Source organism: Gambusia affinis, linkage group LG12 (assembly GCF_019740435.1).
Source record: "Gambusia affinis linkage group LG12, SWU_Gaff_1.0, whole genome shotgun sequence".
Classification (NCBI taxonomy): domain Eukaryota; kingdom Metazoa; phylum Chordata; class Actinopteri; order Cyprinodontiformes; family Poeciliidae; genus Gambusia; species Gambusia affinis.
In genome coordinates, this window is record NC_057879.1 from 3,585,181 (window position 1) to 3,610,674 (window position 25,494).

Genomic DNA, 25,494 nt, shown 5'->3' on the forward strand with positions numbered 1-25,494 from the left:
TTGATCTCAAATAAAAGCTTTTATTTTATTTTTTTGTCTCAGTTAGACTTCCGCATAGCCACAATTAATGCCTGCCTAAATGGAGGCTCCACGCAGGAAATGTCACGTTTCCAGCCAGGGGTGTATTGGAGTTCTGGACTAAAAGCTCAAATGAACGGAGCTGAAAACCAGCCGTACCAGCTGGAGCAAAGCTAAAGAACGTGACGTTGTTCGTTCCCCGTTTACTGAGCTGAGAAATCTGCCAAACAAATCCCAAGAAAGGACATCAGATATTTGATCTACTCATCCACACGCGTTTCTAACATTGCTCAAGTGTGTTTTAAATGAATAAGGCTGGTAGTGAAGAGCTCTACAGACACTTGAAGATTCATGGATCTACTCTGCCGAGCAGCGTTGGCGCTCCCGTGATGACTCGCGTGGAGTTTGACGACGATGCGGGTCGATCAGTCTGTTTTTAAACGCGGTAGGTTTAAACACTCCAACGGCGAGACCACTTTCACTTAATTAGAGTCCAGTAAAAATGTGTCGGTGGAGTCACAGCAAAAAATAGCAGGTTTCACCAGTTACAATGTTCAGCACGAATGGCTACATTAGGCTATTCTTTTATTTTTTTAGACAAAAAAAAAATCGCATGTTAAAATCGCAAGTTATGTGATTTTAACATGCAGTGGTATTCTATCAGCTATAATGTTTGTTCCAATGAAAAATGAAAGGGAAACTTTTGAAAATAACTTTTCAACGGTTATACATTTTTTTATAAGCCCATTTTTCTATGGCCAAAATAATTTTTATTGCTGTGATATAATATTTTGAGCTTAAATTTTTTTTTTCACAAGCTGTAAGTGGAAAATCATATTAATACCACTAATCTATGTGTATTTAATCTACATCATTTTTCACTTAATTAATTTGGCTACAAAAGTAAATGCTCATTTTTATGGTATTCTAATTTATTTAATGATTATATGTATAGTAAGAGAGATAATCTCAATTAAGGTTAAGCATATAGATGGTAAATAAAAGTTGCCTGAGAACAGAGCCTGGAGGAACCTCGCATGTAATCTTACAGATTTCTAATTGAGTAGTAATGAATAAAGATTCATCATGACAAGAACATAAATATTTCACCTAAATCTTATTAGAGTCACTAAAAGACTTTATTCATAATGTTACACTTTAGGCAAAAAATAAACACAGCAACCCTTTTTTTTTTTTTTTTTTTTTTTTTTACACAAGAAACATTTTATATTCATGAGGTTCAAACGAGATACGAACAAGATGGCCACATTCGAACTCAGCCGAGTGCTGCTTCTTTGACGTATGGAGACATTTCAGATGAAAACTGATGTTTGCCTGGTCAGAGTTTGACATGAAATGACAGGAAATGGGTCTGATGAGCGGATCGCTCCGGCCCAGAAGCCTGCCGCCTGAATGCTGCTTACAAGGGTGTATAAAAACCAAACTATGCATCATAAACACACACCGCTGCGCACGTTCAGGAGACAAACACGGGGTCAAGGCAATCTCCACTTCCATTTTTACTGCAACGCCACACGTGCTCCCAAAGCGGAAAAAGCAATAGGAACAGAGCGTGTAGGTGAATTAACATATTGACGGCGTCAGTGGATGCCAGATGGATTTATGGAGAAGAGGGGGGGAAAAAAAAGTTGAGTCAAAGTAACTGGAAAAAAGGAGGATAGTGATTGAAACAAACGAGATTCTCTGCTTAGTTAGTAGGAGCAAGAGAGAGAGAGAGAGAGAGAGAGAGAGAGAGAAGAAAAGGAGGTGGGATGAACATCAGCCATCAAATACGGGAAATCAAAGCCTCAGACCAGTCCAGATTTAAAAGCAACGCAAAGAAACAAGGGACAGAAAAAGGAACCTGGAGTTAACGTTTCCTTCCAAAGTATCTTTTCTCATTTTGCAACAGGCTCCTCAACCTGGAGGTGAGTTTATTTTATATAATTCCTCGCATTAATCTCAATGACTCTGCAGCATGTCAAGAGGGGGTCACATACAAATCCACTGTGGGAAATCCAAACAAACGCTTCTCTGGAGTCTTTACTGTCAAAGCACAAATTCTTTACAAAAACAAAAACAGATTGACTTGACAGCATTTAATAATAAACAGGGTTTTGTTTTGTTTTTAGTGAAACTGAACTTTTTTTTTTTTAATGTGAATGCGAACAGCGTTATTGGACCTTTACAGCTAAGTTGTGTTGAACATATTCTATTTTCCACTAAATGAATCACCTTGAAGTGGCTTTTATCTAAAAGCTGCTGCTTTAAATAAACACACACTGCTGGAGGTTAGGAAGCAACAGTTTGTTCTTATTGAAGTGGGGATTAGTATTAGGGTTAGTTAAAAGAAAATTAGAACAATGTATAATTTTTATAGATGTAACACTGGCGTGGGACAAGATAGCAGGGTTATTGAATTTAACATGATTTAAATCAATCATGTTAATTAAACTTAGATATCCAAAGTTTTTGAAAGTCAAGGATCATTTTCAAGTAAAATGATGAAACAATGACCTTTTTTCCCCCCCATCTCATCTGGTTATGTCAGCATCACAAGATTGATTTGGTTTCAAATGTTTTGATTGAAAAAGTCAATTTAAAGCATGATATGTCACAGCTGATAATTTTATAGAGATTAATAGGTCAATTTTTGCAGCCAGTCCCTGTGGGAATATCCAGTTCTGCTGGTTAAAAGTAGAGGATCTACAAATGAGTCACAGAAGCAGCTGATATGGACGATGTTGCAAATTGTTTGAACAAAAAAGGGAAAGTCATCCAGCATGTTCAGATCAGCCTACCAATTAGGATAGAAGTATTTTATGTATGAGCTTTTTCTTTCTTTCTTTCTTTCTTTTTTTTTAAAGAAGTCAATTACAACAAAGAAAAACATTCAGCACTGTGTTCGGCTGATAGCGACACGGAAATGAAAAGCAGATAAGCAGCTTTCTCACCGGAGAAACGGGGAGAGGCGCCGAGTGTGACGGGTTTCTCAAACATCGACAGCCGATCCTCGAGCAGGTTTCAGCTTTTCCAGTCGTTCAAAACAGAAGAGATCTGGTCTTAGTGTTTTATTGAGCTTCCAGATGGAGGATAAAAAAACAAAACAAAAAAAAAACAAAAAAAAAAAACACTTGCTTCATCTGCTTCTCTACGTTTCCCTACGCACAGAGCAGAGGAGCAGGACTTACAGTTGATTGTCAGTACAATGAGAAGAAATACATTAAGAACTAAGAACACAGATAATAAATATAAATAAATACCATAAAAAGATGATTGTACTTATAAAGTAACACATAAATACTGTTGTACTTTTAGTGAATAAATGGATAACACTACTTTTAATTGTGTTTGTAAGATTAGGTCTGCTATGTAAAATTAATATGGCAGGGTTTTTTTGTTGTTTTTTTTTTTTTACTAAAGCAAACAGATACTGCTGTGGAAGCATTAAACCACCAGAGCCACGAAATACATTCAGGAGCAGAAGGAGGAAAAAAGTTTCTCCCTATGACGAGCTACAAAGCTCGTTAAAACCAGAACGTTTCTGGGTAGAATTACAAAAGTCATAAAAACGACGGGCCTCCAAACAGCAGCGCAGCGAGGAGGGGAGCCTGTCCACCGTTTTCTTCCCTCTTTCGCTGTCCAGCTGTCACTCTTTCAGCGGCTCTGCTCGGAGGAACTTTGTGGCCAATCACTAAAATCTGGGCCTGCAAATGATCCTGATGTGAACAAGTTAGTTCTAATGTTATTTTCTGCCTGCTGAGCCTGTTGTGCCATGTGGACGTCAAGTGGACAGTAATCAGTAAACATTGTAACTGGACTTTGTGGTCTTCCATTCATTGAAAATTGTAAGTATTGAATTGTGGGAAATTTTTATCTTTTACCTAAATTTGTTGTCGTAATGATGTTATTAAGCCCCCAATTGCAAAATTGAGATTTTTCTTTTGACAAAGAAAATCTTTGTAATGGAAACGCAGCTGGCGTCTCCTGGAGACAAATCAATGGAGACAATGTACTTTGCATTGAATGAATTTAACAATCTATAAAGTTTTGATGATTGACAGTCAAAAATGTCTTCTTTCTCTTTTCTCCCTTCCCACTTAATAAGTGAGAAACCCACCTGCAGCTGCCAACATGTCAGAGCTGAACTGCTCTCTCGCTGCTCTCGCTATGACCGCTGCCACGGTCTTCAGTGACGTGGGCTGCCCGGAGATCGCTGTGATGTGTGGGGTGAACATCTCCTGGGTATTGGCCAATGCGACGGAACAAGATGTGAGGGAAATGTGTTTGAGCGAGGAGGAGTACCTCACTCTGCAACTGGGGCCAGCAATGTCCCCCAGGTTTCTTCCTGTGTGTATCACCTACCTGGTCATTTTCATGGTGGGTGTTCTGGGAAACTCCTTGACCTGCGCTGTGATTTTGCGCTACAAGGTGATGCAGACCCCCACCAACTACTACCTGCTCAGCCTGGCCGTCTCGGACCTGCTGGTGCTGCTGCTTGGCATGCCGCTGGAGCTCTACGAGATGCAGCAGAACTACCCCTTCCTGCTCGGGGAGGGAGGATGCTACTTCAAAATCTTTCTGTTTGAGACGGTCTGCTTCGCCTCCATCCTCAACGTTACGGCCCTCAGTGTGGAACGTTACGTGGCGGTGGTGCACCCCCTCAAGGTCAAGTACCTGGCAACACGAGCTCACGCCAAGAGGGTCATCTTAGTGCTGTGGGGTCTGTCCATGATGTGTGCCGTGCCCAACGCCAGCTTGCACGGGATAATGGTGCTTCCTCCACGATTTGGACGAGAGTTTCCCCGATCTGCCATTTGTAGTACGTACTGAATGCTAACCCCATTCATTCATTCTGCATTCTGAAGAGCGAAATGTCATGTGGAAAGAGTCAACAGTTTGAGGCACAACTACAAGGCAGTAGCATTCTTCAAGTTATTTGTTACGTTTTAAAACCTGGTATTTCTGCTTCTGAATAAAGTTTTAGTCCTATGATGCCTCCTTGCATAATATTGTGATCTTAGCCAATCTGCTACTTCTCACTGTTGCCTCTCTGTCCCTAGATGTGGTCAAGCCTGCCTGGATGTATAACATGATCATCCTGATCGCCACCTTGGTCTTCTTTGCGCTCCCTTTGCTGATCATTAGCATTCTTTACCTCCTCATTGGCCTGCAGCTGCACAGGGAGAAGGTCACGAACACGGCAGCGGCTAATGGCTACAGCCTTGGAGCCGACTCCTTGTCCAGATGCCACAGGCAGAGACTGAGCAAACGCAACCTGCAAGTCACCAAGATGCTCTGTATGTTGCTTTTTTGTTGTTGTTGTTTTTTAAGTTTTTCACTAAGTTACTCAGCAAATGAAAAAACGGTAAAATTTTAAGTGATGTTTATTGTTTAATTCTTTACAGAGCCCCCTAGTGGACATGAGGAAATTGTTTTTCTTTTGCATTGCGTCGCTAAATTTTAGGATTCCCACACAGTAGGTTTTGGGTTTTCTCACAACAGTGTAGTCCGATCATATGGCATCTTGAGTTATGAAAGTCTTCCTGCTACAATATGATGTTTTTGTACAGTTTTTTTCATGCATGTTAATATCTCATTTCGAGTTTTTTTTATATATATTTATTTTTCTTTAGGATACAAATGCATCATAAACGCATGCGCTACATTCAAAAGCAAAACAGGTCAGTCATGGGCTTTCCATCCCTCTCCATAAACAGAAACTTTGCGTGAGAAGGAAAGAAAGAAAGAAGTCAAGTAACAGTTTGTACTCTGTCTTTTTGCATTGGTAATCCGAATGGTTACTAAAGGGATGTTCTTACGTCTCCACCACACAAACAAACAGTTAATAGATCGACGTCCAAGCAGTTTATGCAGCAAAGAGTCAAGAATGTAGAAACATGTTTTCACTGAGGCCGCTTGAAGGTATTTAGACTTTTAAAACAATATCCGTTATCACTACGACTGCATACAAAATAAATCAGGGAGCACTTGCTAATTTATTGCGAGGGAGTGGAACAGTTCAACACACACAACAACAACAAAAACGTTTCTTGGCATATTTTGTCCTAACTTACCCTCTCGGTGTTTTCCAGCCGTGCTGGTCGTCGTCTTCAGCCTCTGCTGGGCTCCCTTCCACGTGGACCGCTTGATGTGGAGCTACATCGACCCGTCGTCCGCTCGGCACCAGATGATCTTCGAGAGCGTCCACATCGTCTCCGGCGTCTGCTTCTACCTGAGCTCCGCCGTCAACCCCGTCCTCTACAACCTGATGTCGACGCGGTTCAGGGAGCGCTTCGGCCACATCACGTGCCGCGCCAGAGGCTGCCCGGCGCGTTCGCACTTCAAGAAGAGTCAGTCCGGCACCTTGAGCGAGGAGGCGCACGACAGCGAGAAATGGACTTAGCGGCCCTCTGGGGGAGTTCACGGAAAGTTGTCAGAAATAAATTGGCAAAAGAAGTAACTGAATAAAAAATAAATAAAATAAATAAAAAAAACAATGGGGCGTAATAGGAGCCTCGGCGTTCGTTTATATGGTAATTTAATGAGCACCGGACTCTTCTGGAGGGTTCTGGGCTGACCACCGATGTCATGATGGCTCCAAATGAGGGAAAATCTGTTCATTGCACCACCAGAGCTTTTTAAGATAAATTCTGTTATAAGCATCAAAGCTGTAACCTATAGGCAGAAAACCTAGAGACTCTACACTGCTACATGCTTACAATTCTATATTTTTTGCTCATTACTGTGGTCCAAAAGCACCCAGAAGTTAAGCAGGAAGGATTTTACTGGTCACTGAACCGTCGTGAAAGCAGAGAAATAAACTAAAAAGGGTGAAATGGAAAGTTTCCCCACATATTAATTTGCACAGTTTAGCAAAAATATAGAGGGGGGGGGGAGAAACAGTAAATAAGTGTTCGCACCTTTAAGTTAATACTTTTATGAAGCACTTTTTTTGACTGTATCAGTATCTTCTTATAAAGGTGCTGTTGTTACACAGTGGATGATTAACACTTATTTTATGTCATAAAAGAAAAAATAAATTAGCTTCATTTTCCAAAGTCATGTTTTCATTCATTTACAAATGTCACTGTTTCAAAGTAAAGAAGTAATTGGCAAGTTAAATATTAAGCCCCAAGCTAAATATTTAACTCTAAACTAAATATTTAGCTATCAAGCTAAATATCCTTTCTGAATATTTAGTTAGTGAGTGAAATATTTAAATATAGATTCATCCATCCATCCTTTTTCTGTTCACCCTTCGTCCCTAACGGGGTCAGGAGGGTTGCTGGTGTCAATCTCCAGCTGCGTTCCGGGTGAGAGGCGGGGGTCAACCTGGACAGGTCGCCAGTCTGTCGCAAAATGTATGACCTCAGATGATCATCACATTTATTACCTGTAATGTTCAATTACAGAAAATTCTGGGACAGGATCTGTTTCATTACATGTTCACTTCTTACCTGAAATGTGTTAAATACAACAAATATTTCCTTAAAGTGTGATCTAATCCATAACTTTTACTTGTCACCTTTATTGTTTTCTCTGAACACATTAGATGTTTAAAGATGGGCTCCTTCATCTGGTTTGATTGTTTACATTAAATGTTTACTGCAAAATGTCTGATTATATTATTGTTTAACCACATGAAATTTATGTCAAAATATAATCTTCCATTGCATGCATGTTTATTACCTGAAATATTTTAAATATCAAACTTTTACTGAAAATGGGATTCATTTCTACATGCAACTTGAAGAGCTTGAATCAAACGTTTCAAGAATGTTTAAATGATGAATCGAGAGAAAACAGCCACTTTCCAACTGTAAATATATTTCAACGTATTTCCTCTTGAGGAACATTTGAAGAACCGTTTCAAATGTTCTTCAGGAAGATCTTTGTGTGGCGTTTCTTCAGGTTAGCTTAGAAAGTGAGCTATTGTTACGGAGGGAGGGAGGGGAGGAAAATGCTTCAGCGGGTCATGCAATATGGAAAGGATGAAAATGAAACGCTTAGACGATGTCAGACGAGAGCGTAGACAAAGATTATCCAGCTGCTGAGAGCTGACAAATGGTTTGGTAATGATGCAGCATTATGGGTGTGCCACAGCAACGCTAATGAAGACCAATCTCTCCCCCGGTTTCCGTCCCCCGTAACGAGGGTGGAACACACTGCTCACATATATTGGCCCTGCAAATTGACCTATTTAAAACACCGTGTCTCTGTATCACCCAAGTAATGGCATTCACTCAAGCAGACGGAGCCATTTGCAGCAAGTGCCAGGGGGAGTGTGTGTGTGTGTGTGTGCGTGTGTGTGTGTGTGTGTGTGTGTGAGCAAGACCGGTGCCGTGAAAATTAAAGAAGCCAGGCCAAATGAAATGTGTGATCTGCTTCATTTCACTTCCACGGGAGGATCTGGGAGCGTCTTCGAGCCGAAAGCCGTAAAAGTCCAGAGCTGGAAACAATAAAAAAAAATAATAATAAATAAAAAACGTTGATGTGAAACATCAACCCAGCGAAACGTAAGCAGCCGGTCGGAGGATGTGCAGATTATCTCGGTCGCAACCGTTGCTGGATTTCCATTCATCACAAGCGGAAGTGCGATTCAAAGTCATCATAGTGACGTATTCTGATGAGTATTTCAGCTTGGATTTAGGATCTTCAGTAAAACCTGGTGAATTGGTCAAATTACAGACCAGAAGCGGCTGTAGAGCTGGATATTGGAAAGGCCAAGCTGGGTTTTGGACAATGTTCATTTCACAGCAGAGTAATGATTTTGGAGGCGATAATGCAAAACCACCCTGAAGACATGACAGTTGCGGAAGATTAGATTCTAGCAGGACGAAATGATTTGCTTTATGGTAGGTGTGAGCATAGAGGTTCATGCACTGTTTGAACAAGCAGTTGGGTGTTCATTTAACTCTTCAAACTGCTGTTAATTCCCTGCATTTTATTTGGGTTTAATGAATATTTTTGAGTTGAAATGGAGTTTTGACATCTAACAGACACCTGGAGCACTTCACGGGACTTTTTAGAGTAAGTATTGTTAAGTTTTCTAAGAGAGTCATGTGAAGTTATTATTGGTAATATTTCCCATACCGGCTTCGATCAGCATGACATTGGTGGAAAAGCAAACGAGTGATGGAAGCTCGTCAGAAGTGCTCCGTGTCTGGTACAAACACAACGCTGAACAAAACTGCACAAAATTTAAAGATGAAAAAAAATAAGAGTCAGCCGTATTTTTTCCCCTCAAACGTTTTCATGTCCCTGGACATAAAAATACTACAATATAATGTCTGATTTCGAGGATGGAGCGTCCACAACAGCTTGAAAGCTACAGTTTCCAAGCTTCCTCCTCACAGAGCTTCCTTGCCCCGTGACTCCCCCACTCAGCTCCTTCGGACTAGCCAGCAGCAATTAGCAAACCTCTTGCAGAACTGCACAGCAGCTCAGCTCATTATATGAGCTACTTCTCAGTGCAACGCTGGCAAAAACGTCAATCAGTGTTGAGATGACTTCCTGCAAGCGAAGTTTCAGAAAGAGCAGGAGTTTCTCAAGCAGAGGCCCAAGTTCACAGACATTAAAATTACAAAGTCAAATTTCTTTCAGACATTCACATCATTTTTAGAACAACTAAAGCCAACGCAGTTATTTGATTGTGCTACGAAATGATTTGACTCTACTGGACAATACTGCCCCTTTAAGAGGAAAAGCTTAAAAAATCTATTTCTTCAGGAGACCAGATATGAAAAATGAGCCGAATTATAAGAGTCACGTCCAAATTTTAATTGAACAAACAGGGTACCAGAAGGATTAAAGCATCGCCGTTAATCCCTCAACTCTAGACAGATATTCCATATAACTGTAGATTCCCCAGCTTCAACGAGTTAATATTTAAAAAATATCTATAGAGAATATGTAGTTTTTTTTTTCTCTTGAAACAAGGAGAACACGAGGGGATTCATATTTTAATTAGCAAACTGGTTTCAGTTGCAGCGCGTCCTTTAGAGACGGTTTTTATCCACCGCTAAGAGTGCAGTTAATTAGGCTGGACTGGAGAGGGTGTTGTTTTCTTTAATTACCTGTGTGCTGAATGAAAGCTCGCTCCCTAATTGGACTGAAACAGAATTCCTTATATAGACACAGGTTCATATCAGTTTGTTTGATGAAGGAGTTTTGTTTTTTTTCACCCATTAATTGTTGCTGCTGCCAGTTATTTATGTTCGTTGAAAAGAAATCAAATCAATGCTGTTGGTTGGGATTGACATTTAGAAAACACAAAGGTAACAAGGTGCATATATGCTACTTATATCCCTGTTTTTCTTTGCTCTAAATATAAACGTCTTGCTCAGAGACAGAAGGAGGTCACAGGAAGCTGAAGAAGCAACAGATTGGATCGCTCTTTGCCAGCCAGAGGAGAAAACGTCAACAACCGAGGACTGAGCGTGTGACCAACGAGACCTCTGTGTGGACAACACCATCCCCACCAGAACGGTGAGATGTTTCCCTATGGATAAACCCTGGATCACTGTTAAACAAGAAAAAAGAAAAGCCTTTCAGGAACAAGACGGGGAGTTTTTGAGGATTCGGGAGGAAGCTGGAGAATAAACTGCAGAGGAACAATATCAGAGATGAAGAAGATCACAGACTACAGGCCATCCTGCCAACCCACAGCCATCACCATCTACTGCAACTGAATCATTTTTAATTAATAAGAGTTACCACAGTGTCTAATTTCCCTTTGGGGTCAATACGGTATTTTTGAATTTGAGTTTAAGTACTAGAAGAATTAACTTGGTTGGGAATAAACTCTTAACTAAAGGACCTGTGATGATGCAGTTCCTGATTAATTACAGTCAGAATAGAGAAATTAACACACACACACAAAATTCAAAATAGTTGATCTGTTTTTGGCAAACAGAGTCATACAGGCCAAAAGATGTGGACAAAAAAAACAAAAAAAAAATACACACGAGAGCTGTGACAGTGACTCCAAAGGCAGCATCAAAACAATGCAGAAACAGGCTTCTAAAATATATAAAATTAATACATATATTTATATATATATATATATATATATATATATATATATATATATATATATATATATATATATATATATATGTAACAAAAAACATCCTGCAAAATAGTTTGTATAAGCTGGTGGAGTTTAAAAGAAAATAAAGGAAATAAAAGCCCAACATAGCTTACTGGATGGCTTCAGAGATAAGAATAAACGTCCACAGCATAAAAGACATTAAAAAAACGCTCCCTGAGGGAAAATGTAAGAGATGGAGCTCATCAAACATTTCCTCTCCATTCTTTCAAGCGCACCGTGCTTCAGGCCTTTTTGGGACAGTACTTCCTCTCAAACTGAGCTACGTTGAATTTCCGGAGGCAGCCTTTGTAGTTCATGTAGCGGATCTTCCCGAAGACGGGCCTCTCCGCCCAGCCCTGGTCGTGGATGCCGCAGATGGACCACATGCAGCCTGCGGGACGAGACATCCGGCGGAGGAAGAGAAAGAGTGAGAAAACGAGACACAAGAGGACTCGACCCGTCACAACGGTCCTGCTGTTTCTCACCGACGAAGCCGTTGGGGTCCTGACCGTCCAGCTCGTAGCGGTCGTTCAGGTAGAGAGCGATGGAGAGCGCCTCCTCCGGCGAGCGGGTCCACTCCAGGATTTTCTTGGCCCAGTACATCCTCAGGAAACCGTGCATCTTCCCCTCCGCTACCATCTGGTACTGATGGGGGAAACAACGAGTGTCAAAGATAATTAAATAGTTCAAATGAATGATAAAAAGAAAATGCTAAAAATCACATTTTCCCCTTCACAGTTATACAATACTTCTACGGTGTTTTGTAAACTTTTAGTTGAATACGTTTCAACATATGTGTTGAAGTTTTAGTTATCGACTGTTAAAAATTGTCCTAGTAGATGTTTTTATTCCTGCTCTTATTTTGAAGTGTTCGTGTAGCAGTTCCATTTCCTCTCCTCATCCTCTCTCTCTTTATTTCAAAGAAACAGACAGTGGAGAACAAGATAAACATTAAATTCAATGTTTATCTTGTATTTAATGTTTCTTAATGTACATATGCTATGTACAATAATTTTGACATAATGTACATAAGATATGTACATTATTTCAAAACTAAATTTGTCCTCCAGGGTTGTAGTCTTTAAAGTGCAGATATAATAGCTTTAGCATTAGCTTCTGCTAACTACCGTGCTAGTTAATTAGTGTAGCAGTATAGCAATAGCTCCTGTAAAATATTGTATTGCTTTAAAGCTTTAGCATAAGTTTCTGCTAACTACCGGGTTGGTGTTGGGTTTCACTTTAGTGGAACTAATGTTTGTGATTAACACGCTAGGATTAGTACAACAAATTACTAAAATCATTCTGGATGCCTCTTGGATATTTAATGTGGATTTCATCATACCTGAGCTCCGTTCCATAACTTGTCGTGTGTTTGTGCTTTCTCCAGCTGCTCCCGGGTGTAAATGCGTTCCCTCTTGTCTTTGGCGTGGTCCTTCAGGGTCTTCTGGGCCCACTCATAAGCACCTAGGAGCCACGGCCACGATCCAAGATCAGAACAGAAAACTTGAGTTCATTTCTACTGAATTCATTCGGACAAACGTCTGCCGCCTCACTTCTGACGAGACACACCGACCTTCCACTTTGTCGTACTTCTCGTTGTAGAAGCAGAAGTTGTCGGTCAGCTCCCGGCGCACCACCAGCTCCTCGATGAAGGCGGCCACAGACTCGCTGGCGTTTTTCCCGCAGCGCCGGACCTGCAGCGCCACACGCTGGGCTGAAAGCTGGCCTGATCAGAGGAGGGGCACAGAAACGTACAGTATGTAGTCGGAGTCGCGTGAAGTGAGGAGAAGGACATCGGTCTGGACTTGACGGCTCCGGTGAGATCGGTGAAGATCTAACGGAAACATCTCTTGCCTACCGAAGCGGATCCACGGGGAGAGCTGGCTGAGAGCGGCCATGTTGGGGTCGTTGCGCTGCGTGGCGAACAGCTTCAGGCGGACATCGATGAAGGACTCCAGCATGGCCATGCCGGCCTCTGAGCCGGGCGTGGCCCACTGAGGCTCCCCTACTGTTCTGTCAACGTCCAGGGAGGCCAGGGTTTCCTCCCAGTCTACAGGCTGAGGCAGAGCAAACCGGTCAAGTCAAAGCAGCACACCGGACAGCCACAGGCAACATGACCGGCCTATTTAAGGTCACAGCATCTCAGTTGATGTCTGGATTTCTGCCAGAGCCTGCTGCCCTTATGCAGCATTGTTCTGCTGCATACGGGCAGATCTAGTCAGTCTAACTCTACGCTTCGTGCTCTCAGTGAGGTCATGCTTTATTATTTATTTTACATTATATTTTGAATTCCTAATAGCACCTTCTGAGCCATTTCAAAGAAAGTTTGCCATAGTTTTTTTTTTTACATGTTTAATGAAGATAATCAACCTTTATTGTTTTTGTTATTTTCAGATTCTTTATTATTTATTTTACATTGGATGTTCTGCTCCTAATTGAACTGACTGAACAAATTCTGGTTGTTTTTACATGTTTGACCAAAGCTTGTGAAGCTGCTGGTGTGTTTAATTGTGCAGATATCAAATTAATTTGTAATTCAGTATATTAATGTCTCTTGGTTTAAAAATAAGAAGTGTGTTTTAAGTCAATTAACCTGTTTTTTCCTGTATCGCCCGATACTGAACCTCAGATATTGGAAGTGAAGAACATATCTGCTGGTATTTCCACAGCGTTTCCCTACTCTTGAGCAGCATTTTGCTATTTTATATGCACAAATATTCAAGTACATTTTTTTTTAATTATTTTATATAAATGTAAAATATATATATATTTATATCTGTGAACTTACTTTAGCTGTTCTCGTGGCAGTCTGTTGGTGTTTCTCTACAGGAGGAAAGTCAGTGAGGAACTCAGGCAGAAGGTTGGTGATTTTTCCTCTGATGGTTCTGGCAGAATACTCCAGCTTGGGTGAAGCTACCCAGCAGGGAACGATATTATGGGCATCAACCTGTCAATAAAGGGCAGAAATAGCAGGAGACGGTGGAAACAATACAAATGTGGCTAATTTTATACCGTAGTTCAACACAAAGTAAAGAATAATTGCGAAGTGGTATGAAAGGAATACATAGTCATTTTTGTTTCCAATGAAAACATAAAAATCAGGTGTGCATGCGTGGCCACAAATCTTACAGCAGACGATGGAAGACGTTGTTCTGGACCATACGGCTGAAAACGTATCACAATGTCAGTGTTTCATACCAGTCGATATCTATAGTTGTTGATTAGTTTTTTTGTTTCGAAATACTGTTGAACTGGTGGCGTGACCTTTCCCTGATTTATCCAAACAAGTTACTCAACAGGTTGTTGCTAGGAACCCAAAGAGCGAGCGAGTTATTTGATGCCACCAGCCTAGCTTAGCTGGCTGCGAGAGGTTGAGTGGCTAAAGCCTTTCCTCTGCCTACGTCCCCCAGAATGCCGTGCGGTCCTGGATGGGAATTCAGTGAAATTATTGAACGTTCCATCAGATTTTTATGTCCTGGAAAAAAACATTTCCTTCCACTGTGCAGTTCTACACTTTTTTGTTGCTCTTTATTATCAAAATCACAGTAAAAGCATTAAGGTTTGTAGCTTCGATGCGTCTAAGTTGTGTGAGTTGCTGCGAGTTATTTTCTGCGTGCTCAGCTCTTCCAACCTGTATGAGGGGGATGTCCTTGGAAAGCTTCTTTTTGACGTCGTTCAGCCACTGCTGAGGCTCTCTGAGGGGGGAGAAGTCGGTCACCACGGCGCCCAGACCGCGGTCAGACACGAAGCCGGGCAGGACTTCGCCCGGAGCCCCGCGCAGCAGGTGGAACTGGACGTTCAGCCGCTTGCAGTCCTGTTGGACGCAGACGGGAGAGCCAGGCTGAAACTCACAGTTCGTCAACAACCTGCCATATGCAGCTTTTAATTAAAACGCCAAACGACTGACTCTTCCGAAGGCGTGTTCACTGGCAACAGGTATAACTCGGTTACATAAACTCTGCTGTGGTTAGCAGGACTGAGGAAGTGTGAAAGCAGCCGTCTGTTTCCCGGTTCAGATCACAGTGGAAACATTTTCAGTGGGATTAAAGTTGGGCTCATTAATGCGAGCCTGTTTTAGAGCAGGGTGGAAAAGGGTTTGCCTCTTCCTGGTTTTCTGTTTTGTTTTGCATATTTATCCACATTCCAGAGTTTTAGAATATCACTGAAATTTAAATATACCGCATATTTATTTATATAAACAGAATAACAAATTGTAGAGTAAGGGACATATTTACTATGTAAGAAAGTAACACTGTAATTAATATTATAGATTAGCACCTACGGTATGCGTTATCCTGTCTACTATTTTTGCCAAACAGGGAAGTGATATTTCGAAATGATATACTTTTGTAAACAAGAGCTTAATTTTTAGGTTTTGAATGCAACCAAGTTAAAATTCAGCCATACCGTAATTGATTTTCTTAATCTCATCTGAAAAATATGCAGTGCATTAAAAAAAAAAAAAAACATTTTTGCCACTGTATCAAAAAATGGTATTGGGTATTTTTCTTAGCATCATATCAAGTTTGAAAGTTTCAGATTGTGACAATCCCACTTAATGTTTAAGCAGACAGCTGCAAATTTCAGGACCAGGAGCTCCTTTCTCAATATGAGGATGATGCTGATAAACCACTGCAAATGATCTTTACTGATCAGATATCCAGGGAGGATTATTGAAATGCTAGCGAAAGACATGCAAAGAGACATTTAACTGAATATTACAGAGGGTGTATGAATATCTTTGAGAATGTATAAATAAGTTTAACTCTATGTTTACTGCTGCCTTCACAGGTAGGAAAAAAAAAAGTTTGAATGTCTCATTCAGGGCCGATTTAGTGAAAATGAAAATAAATTCGGCCGGCTAAAATAGTTGGCTAATTTGAGCCATTTTTTCTTGTTTTAAGCATCTTGATGCAACCAAATGTTTCACTCGCTTTATATATTTTGTAAAAACACACAATCAAAGTGGTACCTTTGCGACTTCTTGCAGTCCCTTCAGCAGAAAAGCGTAATGTCTCAGTGTGGACAGCTCCGATTTCGGGACCACCAGACAGAAACACACATGCAGGGGGAGCTCTTCCTTTGCGGCCAGCTGTTGCGCACGGATCAAGGCCCAGTTATCTTTATTAGAGTTAGACAGGAGAAGTGAAAACATAGAGTAGAATACACGTCCTCATGAGTCTGACAGATCGTTGTGTGGCATATTGTCACCTTGCACCCTCTGGTCTCTCTGCATCCAGTACAGCACTCCCTCCGAGCCCTGCTTGATCTTCTCCGTGTCGGTGAGAAACCGCTGGCGCTTCTTGTTGAACTTCATGTCCTTCTTGTCCTCCCTCTGCTGCTTCACCAGGTTCTGCAGCCAGCCCGCGGCTTTCTCCGCCTTCTCCACCTTCGGCTGCTTGGCGCTGGGCTCCTTTCCTCCCTCGGCAGTCGGCGCCTTGCGTTTTTTCCCCGACATGGTGGCTCCGCCGAATGAAGCGAAGGAGAGTTTCGGTCTGCGAGCCTGACTGGGGAGTCGCGCGAGCCTCGGGGCTGTTATCGGTGCGGTGAGAAGATGAGATCTGAAGAAAGAAAAGCACAGAGAAAACTGGAAGCGCTCGCGAGCAAATACAAAAGAATTAGCATAAAAAGCGAATACATTAATTGGCAAAACGTGCACAGGGTGTTAATGTTTTCTATCAATGAACCAAACTTTCATTCAAACAGCTCAGCATCAAAAATACAAACCTTTTCCACACACGGAGCAGCATACACGGTGGAAGCCTTCAAGACCGGCCTTTTTTTAGGTGCAGTCAGTCGTGAAAGCTCATTTTTTAATGGAAGAAAGACGAGGAAGCAAACAGAAAACAGCCTCTCACGTAACCTTCTCGCTTTACACAACCACTTGGTGGCAGCTTTCATAATACTGTATTCATTGGATTTGACTACATGTCCCGTCATGCCTCTGTGAGAAATCTCCAGCGGTCATAATGTATGGCAAGCTCATTGCCTAGTTACTCGGTATCCTTGGCATCAGTAGGATATGGCAAGATAGCTGTAAAAATACTTACATATCCTTGCTCATTTTTGGCCTATAATTCGTAGACATTTGACCCGCAGACAGAAGAATTAAAAGTTTAATTAAATAGAGCGCTCTTATTTAGATTCATATTTTGATCACACATGACTAAATCAAACTTTATATATTCTAAGAAATGCTGAGTCACGACTTGTGATTCAGTTAAAAATGTAAGAGGTTATGAAGCATTGTCCATAATACTCATCTGAAAGATTTATATTAGAAAGAAAAATGGTGCAAGAAATTAGAAAATGGTTACATTTCTTTATCTTTATGAATATAAAAAAACATAAAGGAACGTTATTCAATTTCTAAGCAGAAGAGGACTGTACGCTAAAATTCAGATTTAAATCCCCATCATATCCACTCCGTAGCGGTAGGTGGCAGTACACACTTGAAAATCCACAAATAAATCACAAAGAAGCGATAGATAGATAGATAGATAGATAGATAGATAGATAGATAGATAGATAGATAGATAGATAGATAGATAGATAGATAGATAGATAGATAGATAGATAGATAGATAGATAGATAAGAATATTCTTTTGAATCAGGTTGTATTATTTATTTATTTTTTTTTAGAAATAAAACCCTCATAAGCTTCAGTCCCTACCAGTAGATGGCAGTAACATAAATCTTCAGGTTTCTTGCCAACCGTCAAAAAGCACCAGAAGAAGAAACGGATTAAGAAAGCGAAGAAGAAGAAGAAGAGGCGTTCCGGCTGGAGAAGGTTGCTCTGTTGTGGCAGAGCTCCAGAAGCCAGCAGAACCTTCCGCTGGCTGCTGGTCCATTTCTGGAGCGGCTGTCCTGGTTTGAGTGATGAAGAACGGTGGCTTCAGCACAAGACGAAGGGAAATGGCGGCCGTTCCCGATAAAGTCGATATGTCCTTAGGTAACATTCTCCCTTTTTCTTTTCTTTTTTTTTTTACTACCAAAATAGATTCCTTGCGATGTTAGCATCTGCTTAGTAGCATCAGCCAGGCAGTCTGGATAAATATAAACATGGCATTTCTCGCTTTTCTCATTTCGACAGATGACATAATTCGCCTAAATAAAAGGGAGAAACAGTTGATAAGAAGACAAGCTAATGTGAATCGCAGACCGTTCAAGAAGAAAGGCCGTTTGAGTCAAATCAGGAGCGGAGCAGCAGCGCAGAGAGGTGGGAGCTAACCTTCCCCTGCTACTGCGGCGAGGTCCCGTTACAAATCATTAAAACTGTGGGCAAATTGTCATCTCACCAGGAGGTGGCGCACCCCGAGGAGGAGCGGCTGTGCTAAGAAACAGGAGGCTTCCTCCTCTGGTGGGTCGGCGGCGGGGTCAGGGGGTCATCACCGGGCTGGCGGCCAGGAGGCCCGCCGTCCTGCTGAAACGAGCCGGAGTTCTGAGCAGATCAGCAGCCAGCCAGGTAACACCCAGACTGAGAGGTCGGCAGATGATGCGTTCAATGCCCAAGAGGGAATCTCTGGTTCAGTTTAAACACAGAGGTTGCATCCGTGGACATCCTGGACTCGTTCTGTGTTGTTAACACATTCAGAGTGAAGTTCTCACAGTTGGAGATGTGAGAGGAGGCATCTGTCCACAGGAAGTACAGTGTGAAAGGGATTGTTTGCTAAACAGCGAGCGTCGCATATGAAGCTTCCAGCGGTGGGGGAGTAAAATAACATGTTTATAGAAATCATGAATGATTCAGCTGAAAGCAACAGACAGGAAAAGTAGCTGCTACTTTCAGCACGTGGAGTCCTCACAGTCATGCCAGGTTGATCAGGACTACAGTTACAGTCGGGTCCCATGATTCGTTATCAGATAAAGACGACGCAACATTCTGAGTTAATTCCTTATTAAAATGCATTACAGCCATTTCCGGATCGCCTCAAGCATGTGTTTCATGTCATATTGTCCGTTTCTCATCCATTCGTCCCCGTTGGACAGGCTGTTTGCAGATAACAGTCGAATCGTGTCATCTGTAGAAATATCTGCGAATGTTTTGTAAATCTAATTTAAACGCGTTCAATACACGGCGACAGATTTCTTCGTGTTTTTACGATCTTCATAATCAGACGTGACGAGACGTGGAGATGAAATTTTGGGAACAAATTAAACTTTAGAGACTACGGAGCATGAGGAATGGTCTGAGTGAAGCGGCTCTCGGAGCTTTTCCCAAACTCCTGGCTCGCATTTAGCTACAACAGTTTTTCCTTCCACTTAGCTTTCCATCGAACAGCCAGATTCTTTATCAGTGTCTGTTAAGCAGCTGTGAAGTCGGGAGTCTTCCTCCCGATTGTGAAGTGATCTTTATTTTCTTTCTGCTCTAAATGGATTAAAATGCATTTTTGTCTTTTGTTTGTTTTTTTTGTTTTTTTGCATAAGAACCCTCCTTTCGCCTCGTTCGTTCAGAAGGCTCGTCCGCGGACGAGGCCCTTCATTCAGCGCTCGGAGGCCCAGTACAGGAGGCCGGAGGTGCCGAGGCGGCCATACCGGCAGCCCGATCCACAGAGAGGCCAGAACGCGGCAGCGTTGTCGTCGTCTAGGAGACCGTTCCAGCTGCGGCGACGGTGAGATCCAATGGGCCCCGCTGAGACACGGAGCCCCATCCGTCTTGAGCGTTTCCACAGCTTGTCATTTCCTCTCTGCAGACCTCTGCCGCCGGTCCAGCAGACGCAGAGGGAGGCGCGCCAGGCCACATTCCTTTTCCGCAGAGGGCTCAAGGTGCGCCACGGTAACGCTGACGTGGATGAACATCAGACCTGATGTTTCCCAAGGCGACACGTTTAATATCCTCTGTGCTGTGCAGGTTCAAGCCCAGGTACAGAAGACACACCTTCACACTCCTCCAGCCAGAACACGGCAGTAAGTGTCCTCAGTGTGATTGGTTGGGTCCATTAGAAAGAGAGGCTGGGCGTCCCTTAAAAGTCTTAAGTTCACATATCTAAAATTAATGCCTTATAAATTGATTTAAAAAATGGACATGTATATCTGCATGCATGACGCAGCTCTCCTGCTTGCCCACTAGGTGGCGCACGTCTACAGCTGGCAGTGGGATTCTGACTGTTTCCATTGACAACCCGACAGCCAGAACTCAACCAGAGTGAGCGTTCAGTGCCACCTCCTCCGATTAGAAGGTTCTGTGGAGAGATAACTTATCTAAACACACCTCTGCCTCCAACAGCATCTGTGTTTAACTTGCTTGTAGGCCCCCTACTGCCTGGACGCTGCACCCGCCGCCTGTCAGCTCGGCTCCGGTCAAGGTGGAGACGGAGGAGAAGAAGGTCCCTAAAGGAGTCCCTCTGCAGTTTGACATCAACAGCGTCGGGAAGCCGGTAAGAAGACGTTCAGATTTCTTCCTGCAGGTGATTTTAATTTTTTTTATTTTTCGGGTCATTCATTCATTAGTGTCCGTTTTGTTTTTTGCCTCCCCAGCAAACGTCGATGACTCTGAACGAGCGATTCCGCATCCTCAAAGATCGTCGCGTCGCCACGGCGCAGAGCGGCCGGGGCAGCAGGTTTGTTACAGTGGGTTAGCCCGGCATGGAGGAAGAGATGACGTCCCAAAGACCCTCCGTCCCACTCTGACTCCGCCTCGACGACGGGACATGTGCCGAGTCGCTGTGATGCCACTGAGAGGGAAGCCTGAATGGGACAAATAAGCAGGATTCACACGGCTGCTCCGTCACCGGAGCAGTTGGGAATAAGCTTCCATTTTCTCCTTGATGTCGGTGTAGTCAACCTTTTGTGTTGTGACAACTCAGTGCAGGGGAATATTTAAAACTCCTTTTTTTTTCTCCCCATTATGACTCAGAACTGTTAACACCACAAACACTTTTTGAAAAGCATTTTGTTTTCAGAGAAGACGACTGCGTATTTGCTAGGATGGCTTTTGGGGAAAGAATGTTTTTCTGCCATGAATTTTGTAAGTTCTTTAAATAAAAAGATTGTCTAAATACTGATCCTGATACAGCATTATGACCATGACTTCTGATTCTCAATATTTAAAAATCAACATTTTTGAGCTCTATATTATGTTATAATGCTAATCCATTATCCAAAACATACCTGGAGCTTTGCTTTCATTTTTTCCTACATCTTTAAGAAATTCTCTAATTTCCAGAGGCAACCATTCAGCTGTGCAAAACACCTGAGTGGACCTAGCCCCGCCTCCTTGGAGCTTTCCCTCTGGAATTAGTTACTTTAACTGTATAATTTAGACCTAAAGAGTAAGCAGCTATTGGGTTTTAAAACTAGTTCAGTCTGGAGAAATCTACTGAAACTGATCAAAGCTAATGGCTAATTAACTGTCAACTTGTCACTTATTACGTAAAAGTTGATAAGACTTACCAGCTACCAGGCCAAAAGCTAACAAGCGTCGAGTTATTAGGTGTGGTTGTTGTAATCCTGACCGGACACACGTCAGCTGCTTCGCCCAGTTGGAACGTTTAAACACGAGCCGAGCCGCACAGCCACACAGGCACGAGTGAAACGACATCTTGGAATCGGAATATTGCTTTTATTTAAATACAATAAAATTTTGCAAAGTAACAAAACTATTGGCATATGAAATTCAAACACCATTTGACTGAACAAAAACATGGCTCACTTCATTTCGTCTGCGACTAGTGTCGGCAACACTAGGTTTTATTTTCAACTCGCTGCTCGGCAACAGAAACTCCCCTGACTCCCCCCCCCTCTCACTCCCCCAAAATCATTTACACTGTTCAGACTATCTTACAAGAGTGCTGAATAAAAATGAGGTAAGAAAGTGGTTTGAAGGTTACAGATCATGCAGAACATGCTGAACAGCAACGAAACTATTTTTGTGTAGGAGGAAATAACAAAACAAAAAAAAACAAAAAAAAAAAATCATGTGTGCATCTCAAAAGAAATCGATTTACACAGCTTTTAATCTTTGGTTGACGTACGTTGAAGTATGTTGGATGATTTCACAGCTTCTTCCCCCTCCCTCCCCTCCGTTGGCCCCGCCTCCCACAGGAAAACCAGTGGAGCTAAAACTGAAAGTAAAGAGGGGGGGCATGGTAATACTCTTAAATTCACTTTAAGATCAAATAAGTGGGTTTTCTTCAACTCCCCCCCCCCCCTTTGCTGGCTTATATTAACATCTGACGTCGACAGGTGCTGTCGCCCATCAAGGCGAATAATACTTTATACTATACAAAAATGTACATTCAATCGAGCTCAAGCTATGGATTGGCAATTGCAGCGTGATATCTGAGTTAGTGTTAAACATTTGTCAGAATTTTCATTTTATTTTGCCTACATTTTATTCGTCTTCACAGAGGGCAGCCTGGGATGAGGCTGAGCTGTTAAAACACTGTAAAACAGAGAAGAAGAAGAGTTGTTGTCACCGGGCTACTATTCAACAGGTTTCATGGAATTGTTCATTTTTGTGGAAATAGCAGCCCTGTAATAAATAAACACTAATAACAGTGGAACTCAGGAGGACCAATGTGAGAGTTGGACTTGATGCAAGGTGACGGCAGCAGTGTTGGCGCTCCGACAAAAACAAAGTAAAGACTCTCCCAGTTCTTGGATCTCGACATTGAGCAGTTAACCCCTAACGACTCTGTCTCGTTTAAAAAAATAAGCACTTTTTCTCTACTTCCTGTTTGTCTCTTTTCCGCCGGTGAACCCCTTTGAGCGCGTTTCAGGTCAGGCGGTGCGGTTTGGGTTTGGTTCTGAAGCCGCTCCAGCCTGCTTGCCACTCGCCCCTCTCACACTTCCGGTTAGCCTCTCTCTCTCTCTCTCTCTGAAACACACACACCCTTTGATGATTGCATTAACACTGGAAAGGCCCACAGTACAGACACACGCATACATTTCAAAACCAGTTCACAGTCTCGCTTGCTAGCTTGCTAACACACCCCCACACGCATGCGAGCCGCGCGCTCGCACACACACACACACACACAGAAGCACTGTACTTTGTGGTCAAGCTGGTGGCTAAAGACAGTTTCTTTCTTTTTAATTTCACATATACTAATTATATTAAGTTGTACAAGGAGATGCTTTGTTTCTGCCCTGTGTGAAGCAGGGCAGACGCTCTTCAAGCGGAGGTGACGTTGGGCTGCAGTTGTTGGCCAGCGTCGAGTTGAGTCTGGAGCTGCTGAGGCTGGAGCTGCTGAGGCTGGAGCTGCTGGGGTTTGGGATGGAGCTGCTGGAGGCCGGGGGGGGAGGTGGACCCGGGGGCAGCAGCGGCGGCGGCAGTGGTGGCCGGGGCGGCGACGGTCTGAGTCGTTAGCTGAGACAGCTGCTCGCTGTTAGCCAGGGATTTGAGCACGGCGTTCTCCCGCTCCAGCACAGAGTTCCTCTCAAACAGCTCCTTGATCTGCTCCTTCAGCACCTCCACCTCCTCACGCACCGCATACATCAGATGGCTTTTCACCAGGTCCTGCACAAACACACGGAAAGGAGCAGGTGGGTCAAGGGGCAGGTTGCGGTGAAGCGCAGCAATTACACGATTTTATTAAAAGTGGGTGTATTTCAATAATTTAATTTAAAAAAAATCTGAAACCTCATTGAATCACAGATTCAATTATTAGTTAACTTTAGCGATTGATAGCTAATGTCAACCCAAAATTCTGTTTTCTTCAAGAATTGGAGTACTACTAACAAAAAATAAAACAGTAATTTTTTTTTTTTTTTTGACAAAATAATTTTAAAAAAGGCTGGTAAAATAAGCGTTTCTAGTAATAAAGGCTAACCTGGAAGACTGCATTCAAGTTTTGAATCTATACATTGGAAATTTCTGACATTACTATCTATAATAATGGAACTGAAGGCCTGAACATATTTCACTCTCTCTCTCGTGAATCGAAAGAAGTTGGAGGTTTCACTTTCTGCAATCAATTAAAGAAAGAAATTAAAATTCTGACGATTTTAATTAGAATATTTTCTTATAGAGAACAAATAACTGAGGAGCTTACCATTGCCTGTTCAATTTTATTATCAATGGCAACAATGTTGGTTCCAGAGGCACTGAAAGAAAAAAAGACAGAAGGAATTAGATTAGCTTTACAAAACACCCAATACAAGAAATTGATCTAGGCAGCGTAGATGGCATCAGTCAGTGCGTATTTAAAGGAAAAAGAGGAAAAAGTTCTTTTACAACAGAGTAAAGAGGGCAAACATTGTCTTTATAACACATAATCAGTGTTAACATTTAATAATAAAATCAGAAACTCTAGAGATGTCCTGGCCTGGTCACATAAAGGAAGGAAACACCGAAGTGAAGAAAATGGAGAAGACAAACTTGGTTATATTGGCACAATACTTTATAGGAGGAACATCTGATATTTCCGGAAATATTTTAAGATGATAAAAAGGAAGGAAGTGGAAGGAACGGCCTTCATCTGAAAAACCTGGTGGATAAAATCCAGTAAAAGAAACAAGCAGAAGAAGTCACTTAATTGGGAGCACTTAATTATTGTTGCAGCGATGAAACAGGAAAAAAAGGACAAAAAAATGTCACATTGTTGTGAGTCGGTTCTACGCAGTATTGACTCAGGAGGCGGGAATACAAATAAAATAAAATTTATTATCCCACAGAGGGGAAACTGAGGCGTGTAACCGCAGCATCGAGGTATGCAGGTTTACACAAACGTCTTCAGAAAGTGTTATGAAAATATATAAAATTAAAGCTGCAAGCAGCCTCGTGCGGCCCTCGCAGCAAGCGCTGCTCCGGCTCACTGGCCACCGCGGAGTTCCAGCCGCCGCGGAAGCTCTCGCACCGTTTACAGAGCCGGCGCACGCTCGCCGCAGCTGGAGCCGTCGCCAACCTTCCCGCCCGATCGCCCGCCAGGCGGCACTGCGTGAATCGTTCGGCAGCGCTCCCGACGACTCACAAAAAATCTAAGCATGAGATCGGTCCATTTACGGCGGAGATATAGCGGATGGATTGACCTAGGGGGCGCAGTGGCGTAAAATTACATTTCAAAACATTTGAGCTCTTTAAAGGTTACCACAGGTCTTACATTTCAAGTTTGGTGCCAATCGGATCATCCATGTGTGATTTAAAGACAATCGTATGAATATGGCGAGGGTCATTTGGAAGTGGGTGGGGCTAATGATCAAATCATTCTATCCAGGTGGTGCAGCAGCGGCACATCTAAAAGTTGCAGGACAGCGGCCCTTGAGGACTGGAGTTTGACACCCCTGCTGTAAGAAGATGGTTGGATAAATAATTTTAATATTAAATAATATGATTTCTTCAATAGCTTCCAAATCGTGTGCCCCATTAACTCAAAATCAAGGTGAAATTGTTACATTCATCTTTATTACATTTGACCCCCTTTTATTTAACTAATTTTAT

The 25,494-nt window shown here is 42.3% G+C and overlaps 4 protein-coding genes across 8 annotated transcripts in view; 2 read left to right on the forward strand and 2 right to left on the reverse strand.

Moving 5' to 3' along the window:
• The first annotated feature begins 302 nt into the window (after positions 1-302).
• On the forward strand, positions 303-6,848 carry LOC122841364 (neuromedin-U receptor 1-like). Of its 3 annotated transcripts, XM_044134632.1 has the most exons (5): positions 303-463; positions 4,127-4,368; positions 4,450-4,840; positions 5,082-5,318; positions 6,114-6,848. In XM_044134632.1, the coding sequence occupies exons 1-5, from the start codon at positions 433-435 to the stop codon at positions 6,422-6,424; spliced, it is 1,212 nt and encodes a 403-aa protein (XP_043990567.1). In that variant the 5' UTR covers positions 303-432; the 3' UTR covers positions 6,425-6,848. The 3 variants fall into 3 exon arrangements, with proteins under 3 accessions (XP_043990567.1, XP_043990564.1, XP_043990565.1); XM_044134629.1 differs by having other exon boundaries at positions 4,127-4,840; XM_044134630.1 differs by lacking the exon at positions 303-463 and adding an exon at positions 1,714-1,946 and having other exon boundaries at positions 4,127-4,840.
• Positions 6,849-10,904: 4,056 nt separating this feature from the next.
• LOC122841365 (CPD photolyase) lies at positions 10,905-17,015 on the reverse strand. The gene is made up of 10 exons (XM_044134633.1): positions 16,841-17,015; positions 16,325-16,674; positions 16,086-16,234; positions 14,745-14,927; positions 13,902-14,060; positions 12,972-13,170; positions 12,687-12,839; positions 12,456-12,577; positions 11,599-11,758; positions 10,905-11,504 (listed from the first exon to the last, which is right to left on the reverse strand). The coding sequence occupies exons 1-10, from the start codon at positions 16,861-16,863 to the stop codon at positions 11,356-11,358; spliced, it is 1,647 nt and encodes a 548-aa protein (XP_043990568.1). The 5' UTR covers positions 16,864-17,015; the 3' UTR covers positions 10,905-11,355.
• An 830-nt stretch (positions 17,016-17,845) lies between these two features.
• On the forward strand, positions 17,846-21,118 carry LOC122841366 (UAP56-interacting factor-like). Of its 2 annotated transcripts, none has more exons than XM_044134634.1 (9): positions 17,846-18,066; positions 18,208-18,333; positions 18,416-18,579; positions 19,542-19,726; positions 19,808-19,880; positions 19,966-20,021; positions 20,185-20,259; positions 20,365-20,491; positions 20,592-21,118. In XM_044134634.1, exons 1-9 carry the CDS (start codon positions 17,994-17,996, stop codon positions 20,691-20,693), a joined length of 981 nt encoding a protein of 326 aa, XP_043990569.1. In that variant the 5' UTR covers positions 17,846-17,993; the 3' UTR covers positions 20,694-21,118. The 2 variants fall into 2 exon arrangements, with proteins under 2 accessions (XP_043990569.1, XP_043990570.1); XM_044134635.1 differs by having other exon boundaries at positions 17,849-18,066; positions 18,419-18,579.
• A 537-nt stretch (positions 21,119-21,655) lies between these two features.
• The window catches only part of LOC122841367 (TSC22 domain family protein 2-like), a 28,344-nt gene continuing 24,505 nt past the window's right edge, over positions 21,656-25,494 (reverse strand). For both annotated transcript variants that reach the window (XM_044134637.1, XM_044134636.1), the window contains 2 exons: positions 24,110-24,161; positions 21,656-23,574 (listed from right to left, as the gene is read on the reverse strand). In XM_044134637.1, coding sequence (XP_043990572.1) covers positions 23,230-23,574; positions 24,110-24,161 — 397 coding nt within the window. In that variant the 3' untranslated portion in view covers positions 21,656-23,229. The remainder of the gene's footprint in view (positions 23,575-24,109; positions 24,162-25,494) is intronic.